This window comes from Teleopsis dalmanni, chromosome 1, assembly GCF_002237135.1.
Source record: "Teleopsis dalmanni isolate 2A chromosome 1, ASM223713v2, whole genome shotgun sequence".
Classification (NCBI taxonomy): Eukaryota; Metazoa; Arthropoda; class Insecta; order Diptera; family Diopsidae; genus Teleopsis; species Teleopsis dalmanni.
This window is the reverse complement of record NC_051846.1, coordinates 75739624-75750924: the sequence shown is the minus strand read 5'-3', so window position 1 is coordinate 75750924 and position 11301 is coordinate 75739624. Positions and strand designations below refer to the sequence as shown.

The following is an 11301-nucleotide window of genomic DNA, read 5'->3' as shown; positions in this document are numbered from 1 at the left end:
CCTGTAACTGCACATTATTGGAAAAATACTTATACAGAAGCCAATTATAGGCGCAGGTGTCTGCCATAATTTGATGGCAATAAAAGAAAACGAATTAAGTGTTTATTTATTCAAATATAAAAACGCTTTAGACACTAACGATGAGCACGTTGTTAAATCGCAACTTTGTTAGCAAGTTTCTGTGTAATCATTTTTTTCCTCAACCTTAGACATAGAAGATAACATCAAAGCCAATGGCAATGGCAACGGCAATGTCAGTGATGAGGCAACAAATCCCAAGGTGCATCGTCAGCATCATCAGCAGTTAGACGACTCGTCTTAGACAATCTTGCCAAAAATGTTGCGGGCAAAAGTAGCAGCTTAGGCATCGTCAGCTGAGTTGTTGCTTCAATAAAGTAGCGATTAAAACACGAAAAAAACATTAAAAAAATAAAAGCGAGTAAATAATAAATACAAAATCAGTTAAAGAAGTTTTTAGACAATTTCACTTTTCTAAGGTCACGCTCAGGTTGCACACGGTTTTTGTAGATACTAGTATTTGTCTTTGCTCATCCGCAGATGCCTTCATATGTTATAGCGAAGCATCTGAACTTTTGGCAGGAATTCACTTTCGTTTAACTTTCTTTGCACCGTTTTGAATACAAATTTGACTCCATAGCATATGTGACATTTTCCATTATTTCATGTGTCTAAATATTTTCATTTTCTTAAAAAATGATCAATTTGCCGCGCTTTATCTTATTTCAATGAAGATGTTCAAGTACCGATGTTTTAAGGCTTTAAATGTATATTTTTGTAAATAGGTATTGGCAGATAATATAGCATTGGAGACATCCTATGTAACTCATCCAACTAACAAGTTGTGTTTTGTTGTGGTTTAGGTGGAGCCTTGACATCATCTTGCAATTTTGATAAATGACCAGTTCAGAAAAAAAAACAGATTTATTAAAAAATTTTACAATCACAGCAACAATAATCCCTGAAGTAAGAAAAAAATATAAGAAAAATATGTTGTTGAAGTTTAACTACAATTTTTATGTTTTTACTTTATATCTCGTTTTTAATTGAATAAAAAAACATAACCATAAAATAATTTGCAATATATAAATGAATGTTTAATTCTTCCTTAAAAGTTAATAAATACATTAAGAAATATCACGGCACTGCATCCTTTGAGAACTATTGTGACATAAAGTATCTGATCTATATCTGTCTACCCAAATACGACAAAATCGTCAAATATTAGAGAATATTAAACAAATGGCGCATGGATAGCCTACAGGTTCATTCAGCAACATCAATTAGACATGTCTCGAACCACTGACTAAAAGTCTCATACAATACTCAACAATCTCAATACCCGCATCTATAGTTCAATACTACATCAACTGACATACAAGCATCAATGTTACGCATGACCATAAGAACTGCTTGCAACTGAACTTAGTGCCACAATGGCAGCTAAGACACAGATGAAGCTTATAGAACTTCGCAAGACAGCTATCACGTCATCTAAACATTGTTAATTCCGTCACTAGCTGGCTTTCGCTCAAGTTCTCTTTAGGTCCGCTTAAGCAATTATTGTCCTCTAGCACTTATAATTCGTTATTTGTGAGATTGCTTCTGGAGTAGCACCGATGTCGTTGACATTTCAGTAATATTATGTTTTACTATTGTTTTAGTATCATATAATGAGGTTTCGTAAGTAGGCAAATATTTCTTCTTTAAAGAAGTTTCTGTGAGCCTTTAGTATATTCAAAGATTGGTTACTATATACGACTTCTTCTCTTAAACCTCTGTAAATCTCAATTTTATTAACACACCAGGGAGTCTTTATTATATATCTTATCGTAGTATTTTTATACATCTGTAACTGATATACAGGCTAGGTCGTATGATTTTCTGTAGACTATCCGATTAATACCGACCGAAGTAAGTCAAGGGTTGGATTACATAAGAGCTTCGTTTCTCTTACGCACTCCTTAACTCCCTACGGTCTGAAAACCCATATATTAATTATTAAACATATTCATTGTATTTTCGAAAGTATTATTTTTTATTATATTATTTAATTTTTATTTAGTTTTTTATTATTAATTGTTACTTTTTATTTACCTTTTATAAATTATATAATATATACATATATTGTTTTGAAAGATTCTTCTAATTTTTATAAATTTTTTTATTCGTTTTTATCTCAAAAAATCTGTTGCTTACAAATTTCTTACCTAAAGAAAGCTATTTTTTTAGTTTTATGATTTCTTGGCACAAAAAACCTCTTTTCTAAAATTATTTCATTTATACATACATCATTTATTTACATACAGGGTTAAACGATTGAAATGTTATCTATTCAAGCAACCATATCTTTTCTGTATGAAACTATTTTTTATTGTTTCAAATTACAAAAATTTGTGGAAATAATCAAAATTCCAGAATCCATTCACTCTAGTTCGATTTGACCAACTTTTGCATTAACTTTGGTCTTCAAACGGTTAAAAAATGAATCACATGCTTCACGAATGTGATATTCTGGTATTTTGACCTATTCCTGATAAATGGTTTTCTACAACGTATCTATACTGTCTCATTCATATTTTTAGTTTTCATCTTACACTCCAAAATGGCCCAGATAGAATATTCTATCGAATTTGCATCTGGCAAATTCGAAAGCCATTGTAAGGACAAAATGAAGTGTGGACCATGATTTTTTAATCATTCTTGCCGAGTCTTGTTAGAACGTCTATGATCCTACGACCATGCCAACGAAATGTCTGCATTCCCACAGCTAAAAAGCAACTTCAAAAACATTTTGCGATAATAAGTGACATTAACTTTGACACCAAGCTCGATAAAGATTATTGTAGAGCATTCATCGGAGGTCACAGCTGCCCATACCATTACTTGAGATGGAAAATTACTTCGGGCGACCATTCGTAGCCTCAAATTCTGTGCAGTGTGTTCAGTGTAAGCGTAACAATTCCTTTGCTCTTTCGAATCTAACTTTTTGTTGGTTGGATCTACAAGTTTGTGTTTTTTTGGAATTTGTAAGGCTTTACCTTGAGCTTATTTTAAAATATGCTTCGTATACTTCGCTGCGATATTTTCTGTAGTTCTTTGGATATTTGATTACCATTACGACGTGGAATATGTTTACGTCGAGCGCTCACTTTCCGAACCATTTCAGATGATATCGTTGTTTTTCGTTTGTCCACCATATATTACCATATAGTGTTTAGCATCTCTGTCTTTTCTATTATAACGATTTATCGTACGATACGTAAATATTTTATTTACTTTGAGGTGTTTGAGCTCATGAATAATAACTAGTTGTGATTTTCCAGCCAAATATAAAGCAATCATACTATTACATTTGAATTCTATTTCGAATAACTTTTGTTTTATAAACAATATATAAACAATATAAACAGCTGTCATTGGCAATATCAGTTTGACAGATATACCTGTGTGTAGTTGGTAACTCTTGAATGGCTTAACCCTGTATATATGTATATCTAGGCTGTTCATAATAACAATGCCAGATACGATCACTTTCATAAGTATTTAAATGCTATTGTGATATTTCAATCATTTAATATCTATAGGCATATATATATTCCTTGGTAATGAAATTTTTAATAAAACTCGAACATTTTTATTATCTCCTTTATGTGATGTAATAAAAATATTTATGTTGTAACCAAACAATTTCTTTAAATATTTCCTATTAAATAGTTTTTTTCTTTTGGAATACGACTATCCTAGTCGATCCTTCAATGAAGTTATTGTTTCAGTTTTATGACGTCGTTAGTCGCCATGTAAAACGTATGCCATAATAAATAATAACTAACGTAATAAAAATAGTTTATAAATTTTTTGTTGAAGATACTGGGAGCTCATGACTTCACAGTAGCAAACTGGGCGATTTTTATTGCATAAACATGTCTAATAAACTTAGTTAATTTTATTTTCTCCATATCTTCGTGCGGTAAAAGTTTGTTTACCTTGTCTCCTGAAGTGCACAAGACACAAGGTCTTGCGGAGATCAGTCATTATAAAATTGTTTCCTATAACGATTTTCTTCTATTTTTTCTTCGAAGTATTCGTTTTGAGTAACTTTACTTCATTTTCACGGTTTGTTGGGTATTTGGAGTCTTTAAGTTGAGTTTGAAGTTGACTTAAACGGGCACATTAAAATGTTATTATTCGAATGACTTTTACTTTTGTTTTAATCTTGACAAATAATGAAGTGCACAGAATGTAAGAAAGTAAAATGTACTTAATGACAATTAAAAAGCGATAAGTTGCTTTCTTCAGGCACTTTTTTATTCAAAGCATTTCACAAATGACATGTTTTTCGAGTTTTTTTTTTTTATTTTTGCGACTGTGCGTCTGTTTTGGCGCTGGTTTTACACTTAGAATAAATATCTGTAAATCTTGTTTAAGCGGGCCGTCTAATGATTTGCTTTCTTTTTGCAGATTTCGCAGCGAAGATGAAAGCTGGTCAGTCCATACGTTGCCTATTTTGGGCAGTTTTGTATTGCGTTCTTTACTTGGTGACAGCATCTGAAGATGATGTTATGGATTTTGATTTTTCCGACTTAAAAGAAATCGACTGGAATTATAATAATGAAAATGCTAGCAACGAGATGACAACAACGAGTGATAAAAAGGTGCAAAGTAATTATATTACCTTTGATGATTTCGATGATGAGGATAATCAAGTGAATCTGTTTGATTGGCGTGAAAAAATATTGAAAATGGCTTTATCAAAAGCATTAACGAACGCTAGTTTAAGACAAAAGTTTGTAGAAGTAATGCCCATATTACGTGTCCTGTCCTCACCACAGCGACTGGCTTTATCTGCACTCATATCAGCACAAATTAATGCAAAACAAGGTCAAGAATTAAAACTGGAGCAGGTAAGTAGAAATGAAGAAAATGTGCATAAAGTCAATGCTTTTGTATTAAATGAGTAATGAATGTAGATACTTTAAAACATTAGATCAACTCAATTCCATGAAATATGTTTGATTTTGAATTATAGTAAAAAGACTAAAATAGATTAAAAACTGTGGAAAATGTATATCCTTTAAATTAATTTGAAGAATATTATATTTAGAAAGGTGGGTAGATATCAGCTTTTATCGATGTCCATAATTTGGGAACCGATGCATATTCCCAGTGATATATGTAATATAAATTGCAAGTGCATCACTGAATTTCAATTTTTCATAAAAATTGCTAGTCTTAAATAAATGTGAAGTGTTTAAGTTCAAATCTGCAACCGGCTTTTTTTTTAGACATCTGGGTATCTGGCAGTAATGGGTTAAAGTTGAAAAGTTGGAATTAGTAAAATTTCCTGATTATTTATGTGATGAGATATTAATTCGTGTCTTCAGCAAACCTGCTACAAATAAAAAGACAAACGTTTTTAACTAAGGCATCTTTTCCTAGTTTCCTTTTCCTTTTTGTTTAATGGAATCGTATTTTTAAATAATTTTTGAAACCACTCTGTATGCAAAATCTCTTATTACGAAATCTTTGAAGCATCGTTCCTTTTAAAGGGGAAGGAAATATGGAAAAGAATTTTTTAAGTTATCTTTCGTGAACTTTAAATAACTATAAGTTGTGATTAAAATTTTCCCGAGATATGACTGTCATAATAAGCGACTAAAATTCAATAGTTACGAGTCGATACTGTATGGAGTATAAATTCTAGACAGAGAGCTTCACTTGCGGCAACCGGCAGGAGAAGTAGATCTGGAACTATGAGGGTCAGGGTCTGCAGCTTCTTGACTACTAAAGGTTGACTCCATTAACGGGAGTATCTTGTTGGATACTCCATTTAATTAATGACATTCGCTGTGGAGTGTCCAACCCTGTGCTATGACAGCAGTGGAGTTAGCACTCTGTATCTCCAAAAGAGGAAACTATATTTATATATATATAGCATCTATTGGTACCGGCGGAATTCTTTGAAGATTCATTATTTTTAATAAACAAATTATGGATTAATCACGAAGATTTTGTGGACTCTATTATCTAGATTATATAGGGAAGGAACAAAAGATCAGTTCACGAATTTACTGAAGTAATAATCAAGCACTTTGCAAGATGAGCAGTTAGCGAAAACCATCTTTATGGTCATTATACTTTTGTCCAGGACTGCAGATAAATTATCTTCTTTATCTATGAGATTATTTCCTAACTTCTCTAGCTTCTAGTAATGTTTTCAAGTGTTTATATTGTTGTCTCCAATAGTTCAATAATTTATTTCTTATATCTAATTAGATTCAAAATATAGTATTTTACACTAATTTTCATTCACATAACTTTTTATATAGCCGTCATAATACTATAAATGAGACTATGTTAAGTTTCTCAAAATATTCTTAATATAATGAAATAGGTGTGAAATATTAAGGACAGATTAGGAAGTGGCAAATCGGTTTCTATTAAATCCAATGATATCCATAGTGTTGTCTTATATTCCAACGCTATTGTTTCTTTTTGCTAATTCAAAGGTATCAAATGACCTTCAATGTATCTTCTCAGTTCATGCATACCTATACATGGTATTTTTATTATACTGTGCTTATATCTAAAATTATCGTAACAATGGATATGGAATGGATTTTTTTATAAGAAAATGGGATTTATTGCAACAAATATGTTCAGTCGATTGCTATATTGTCAACTTATTGTCAAAATCTTCTGCTTGGGTTTAAGAATCTTACGCTGGTAATAAAGAAAATTTTTCCCACTTTTGTTTTCATATTCCACCCGATGTTCAATTTCAAACTATTGGTTTTCTAGTCTGACGGAGTGTCCACTATTCAGATAATTCTAATTAGAGTTTCAATGCATGCAGATATGTTCATATTTGCTTTGTTTTTGATTGTATTTGGTCTTTCCTTATAGTGAAAGACCGAGTACTCGGTCTCATTTACTATGTTAAGTGTATTATATTCAGACGATAAGCATCTATACTGATTATCTATGATTTAATAATTAATATATTAATAATATATAATGAAGATTATCTATTAGAAGCAAGCTATTCAAGTAAATCACACATATCATTGACCTGTTTAAAAAAAATCAGGATCATAATAATGTAACTTATTTCTTTATACTTCTTCAAAGAGAGAATTAATTTTTGGGTAAGAATAATTTATATTTTTACATTTTTAATAGCCATGTTTCGGTTAGAGACCCCATTCATTAGACGCTCATCATTAAAATAGTAAATTATTTAACATACAAGAATGCTCAAATCAATTAAATTGTTTTCTTTTTTCCAAGAAGAAAAACGGCTAGAGACATTACAATGTAGAAAGAACTGCTCTACAGTATATCTATATATAAATTAATAACGATACGAGTATGAATTAAGAATTTCATCTTTTAGATCATTAGAAAGTTTTAAATCATATTGGGATTGTTAGCTTCAGACATTTTTTACCAAAGCACAAATTTGACAATATGGATGCAAGTTCAATAGATTTAACATCTTTACTTTATATATTTCATAGTTGAGTTCTAACGTTTTTTATTAATAAAACTAATCAATTATTTTTAAAAATGCAATTTCTTTTATAATAAATTTTCTAAACATAATAAAAACATAAATAAAAACCAATTTCAATTCAATCAATCCAACAGGTACGCATGATGTTTGGCGATGATAAGAAATTGCTAATACCAATTGTTTACGACATAGCCAACTTGGTGCGCAATTCAGCAAGAAAATATATTAAAATTAACGAAGATGAAAGTCCAGCAGTCCCACAACAGCAAGAAATAAACAGACGTAAATTGGATTTGACATCGCTGGAAGTTGAAGACGATGACGCCACGAAAGATGTGGGCACAATACAAGTAACCAAAAATGACAATAATGATGACGATGAATTGGAAGATTTCCTTAAAGACTTTCATGATGATGTTTTGGATCCCATCGAAATAAATAAAGAGTTACAAGAAACAACAGATAGTTTCTCAAATAACGCAGACACAATAACGATAAAAGCCAAACGGTATGCAAAACGTGACAAACGTTCACTACAAGGCACAGATTTTGTGCATAAGCTAATACGTTCAGTACCATTGTCGGTGAACGAAGACGATTTGTTAAGCGGTGCAGCAGGGCGTACAATCAAACTGAACACAACTGCATTTGCAACAAACCAAGCAGATTTCTATGCAAAACGTGCTGGACATACCACACATACAACGTCAGCTCCCACTGCACTGGCTGCATCGCCTTCAGCAGTTAATAACATTAATAAAAGCGCTGGAGTGGCTGTGGTGACTGCTACCTCAGTGCATCCCACAAGCTCAACTACTACTGCCAAGCCCACAAGCGAATCATTGCAATCTGCATCTGCATTATCATATCAAGAAATCGAAGATCTCGCCTTTGCCAGTTTGAATGGCACAGAATTGAAACTGACTGGCACGTCGGAAGATAACAAAGAAAACGCAGAGCCACTGCCGAATCCTGAGGAGCTCATCGCTGGTCCACGTTATCGTGTTAGTAGCAGCAAATTACGTCCAACATACGCAAAAGGTGCCAAACGCAAACGTGTGCAGGTGCGCACGCGTCCGAACTCACCACCACACCACGCAGTCACATCGGCTGTGCAAAAAAAATGCGAACGCTTTACCGCTTCCATGTGCCTACACACCGAAGATTATCCGCTGTAAGCGATTTTTTTTCCCTATAGACTTTAATTAAAATTTTATGCCTTGCGCACTGTTTAATTTATTTAATTTCTAGTTTAAATTAATTTAATTTTTTAGTTTGTAGTCGTAATAATTTAAGGAAAATAAAAGAAATATTTTTCATACTTTCTGTTGAATTTTTTGTTGAGTTCTTGCTTTCGGTTGCAATGCTGGGTTCTTTCTTGTACAAATTGGTTGGTTGGCTTGAGCACCCTGTATGGTCTATGGTTACATGGTGGTTATGTGTTACATTTTTACAAGGTGTATTGTTTTTATAATTCTTACTATTTAACACTGTTTTAACACAATTTTAATGCATGCCGTGTGCGATTTGTTTTTCTTTCTGGTTTTATCTATTTTAATTGCTTAGCGAACAAATCATGGGCAGCATCCGGCGTCACAAAAATGCCATGAGCGCACTATTGGCGGAGTATCATGACAAATACAGCAATGCGGACTTGGGAGATGAGTTCGATGATTTTGCTTACACAAAGAAAAGGTATGCTAGGTATGCGTTTTATACAATACGATTTCACTTAAGTGAAACTGAAATTAAACTTTTCGAACTATTTTTTTATTTTCATGAAGGCGTGAAGATAGCAACAGTGGCGGTGGGATGTGCCAAAGCATTGTGCGCTATGCACGACCACAAAAGGCTCGTTCAGCTTCTGGCGAGTGGAAGTACATAGTAAATACAGGGCAGCATACACAAACACTGCGCTTAGAAAAGTGCACGTAAGTTAAAAAAAAAATTTAATTAACTATTTTGATATGAAATTAAAACTAATTTCTTCTTAAATATAACAGAAGTCCACAAGATAGTTGCTCTTACTTGGCACACAATTATCGTTCCCACTGTGCGCAAGTCTATAATTACCATCGTTTGCTAAGTTGGGACAAAACACGTGGCCTGCATGTTGATATATTCAAAGTGCCCACTTGTTGCTCTTGCCAAATCGATGGTTATCGTCAACAATTTCCCCCTTTAGAACAGTCAAAAGCCAAAGAATATCAAACATCCTACCATAACGAACCGTATTCTACAATTAACGATGACTTAGATTATAACGAAGAAGATGATGAAGACGACTTGAGTTACCAGTACAGTAATGGTTTCAGTCATCATAAACCATCCGATAGTTTCGACGATAATGAGTTGCTTTTGGGCAGCAAAAAAGTACGCACAAAAGTTTTTCCCCCACCTGGTTCTACTATAGGTTCCTATTTAAGTCCTCCCGGAAGTGATGAGTATGACACGAACTACGCTTACAAAGCACAACGTGGTAAATCATCTTCATATTATACTTCCACTGCGCCCTCATTACCCACAACATCCAAGAACTTACTGAGTCATTTGGCGCGCCGACGTCCCTATAAAGTATACAGCAGCCGTGTTGACAGTGATGCGTTAGCTGATCTGGACATATCACCTAGTGAAAAACATGCGGATAAAGAGGTAAACATTTTTGGCACACCAATCATTGCCAATGATAGAAATCGTTTGCCTCAAAAACGGAATCAATTTTATTCTGTGCCCCATACAGCTACCAGCACCACCATCATTACCGCAGACGCCACCAACACCATTAGTACCATACCAACAGCTACAGGAACCATACCAGACAAACGCAGCAATAGCATTGCCACCACTACCCACCAAACGGAGGGAACGAGCACGTCCAACAATGCGCCCAGTGGCGGCAATACGTACCAAAACTCTGGCAGCAGCAGCAGCAAAACGAAGTCACGATTTTATCCATCCGCGCCAGATGTATCGCCCGCGTTTACGCCGACAACACAATCCACTTACTACTATAAACAGCCCACAGCAACGACATCAGCACATCCATCCATCTACCATGTGAATGCCATTTACGATTATAACGGTCATGATGATATCAATGGTGGCAGTGGTCCGAAGCGTATCAACTACAATTATCATCCCATTATAGACTTCTTTGAAAATCACAAACAATTTGTTGGCGCTCCTGGTACTTCAGGCTCCATAACTAAAACAACAACAACAAAAACAAATCCAATCGCTAAAACGACTTTGAACACTGTTGCCAGAGAAATGCTTTATCCACATAAAATACCAAAGTCTACACCGTTCGGACTTGGCCATCAACAAGTCCGCGAACGTAGAATTGGTTATGGTGCTGGTGGTGGTAGTCATAGTATTGGGGAGGATAATGCATGGCATCCAGTGGTTATGGACACTTAACTTATGCTTACTCATTTAATGATTTTATATAATTACAGTTTAAGCCTTGTAGTTAACGAAATGCTAACATTGATTTAATTTTAAGTTAAATTATTTTAATTAATCAGTACGACAATTTAGAAAAATTAATAGTTAAATATTATATACTAAGTAAATTAAATTAATTTATTTTTTGCATGTTAAGCTTAAATCCATTAGAAGACTTTGAATGTTGCTTGCTTTTATTTAATTATTTATTTGTTTATTTATTTAATTGCATGTTATTTATTTAATTAGATATTTTTATTATTTATTTGCATATTTATGCTAAGCTTAATGAGTCCTTTTCTCTTTAATTCCTATGCCAA

General features: G+C 33.4%; 1 protein-coding gene across 1 annotated transcript; it reads left to right on the top strand.

Moving 5' to 3' along the window:
* Positions 1-4493: 4493 nt before the first annotated feature.
* LOC119685320 (neurotrophin 1-like) lies at positions 4494-10954 on the top strand. Its single transcript, XM_038099568.1, has 6 exons — positions 4494-4922; positions 7669-8196; positions 8362-8708; positions 9101-9229; positions 9319-9465; positions 9538-10954. The coding sequence occupies exons 1-6, from the start codon at positions 4494-4496 to the stop codon at positions 10952-10954; spliced, it is 2997 nt and encodes a 998-aa protein (XP_037955496.1).
* Positions 10955-11301: the final 347 nt, after the last annotated feature.

What these genes read in the sequence shown, in the direction of transcription:
- LOC119685320 (XM_038099568.1), top strand. Translation starts at nt 4,494, where the DNA reads ATGAAAGCTGGTCAGTCCATACGTTGCCTATTTTGGGCAGTTTTGTAT. An exon ending in AAGAATTAAAACTGGAGCAG is followed by an intron (nt 4,923 to 7,668) that starts GTAAGTAGAAAT and finishes TCAATCCAACAG; the next exon opens with GTACGCATGATGTTTGGCGA. An exon ending in CACACCGAAGATTATCCGCT is followed by an intron (nt 8,709 to 9,100) that starts GTAAGCGATTTT and finishes TTAATTGCTTAG; the next exon opens with CGAACAAATCATGGGCAGCA.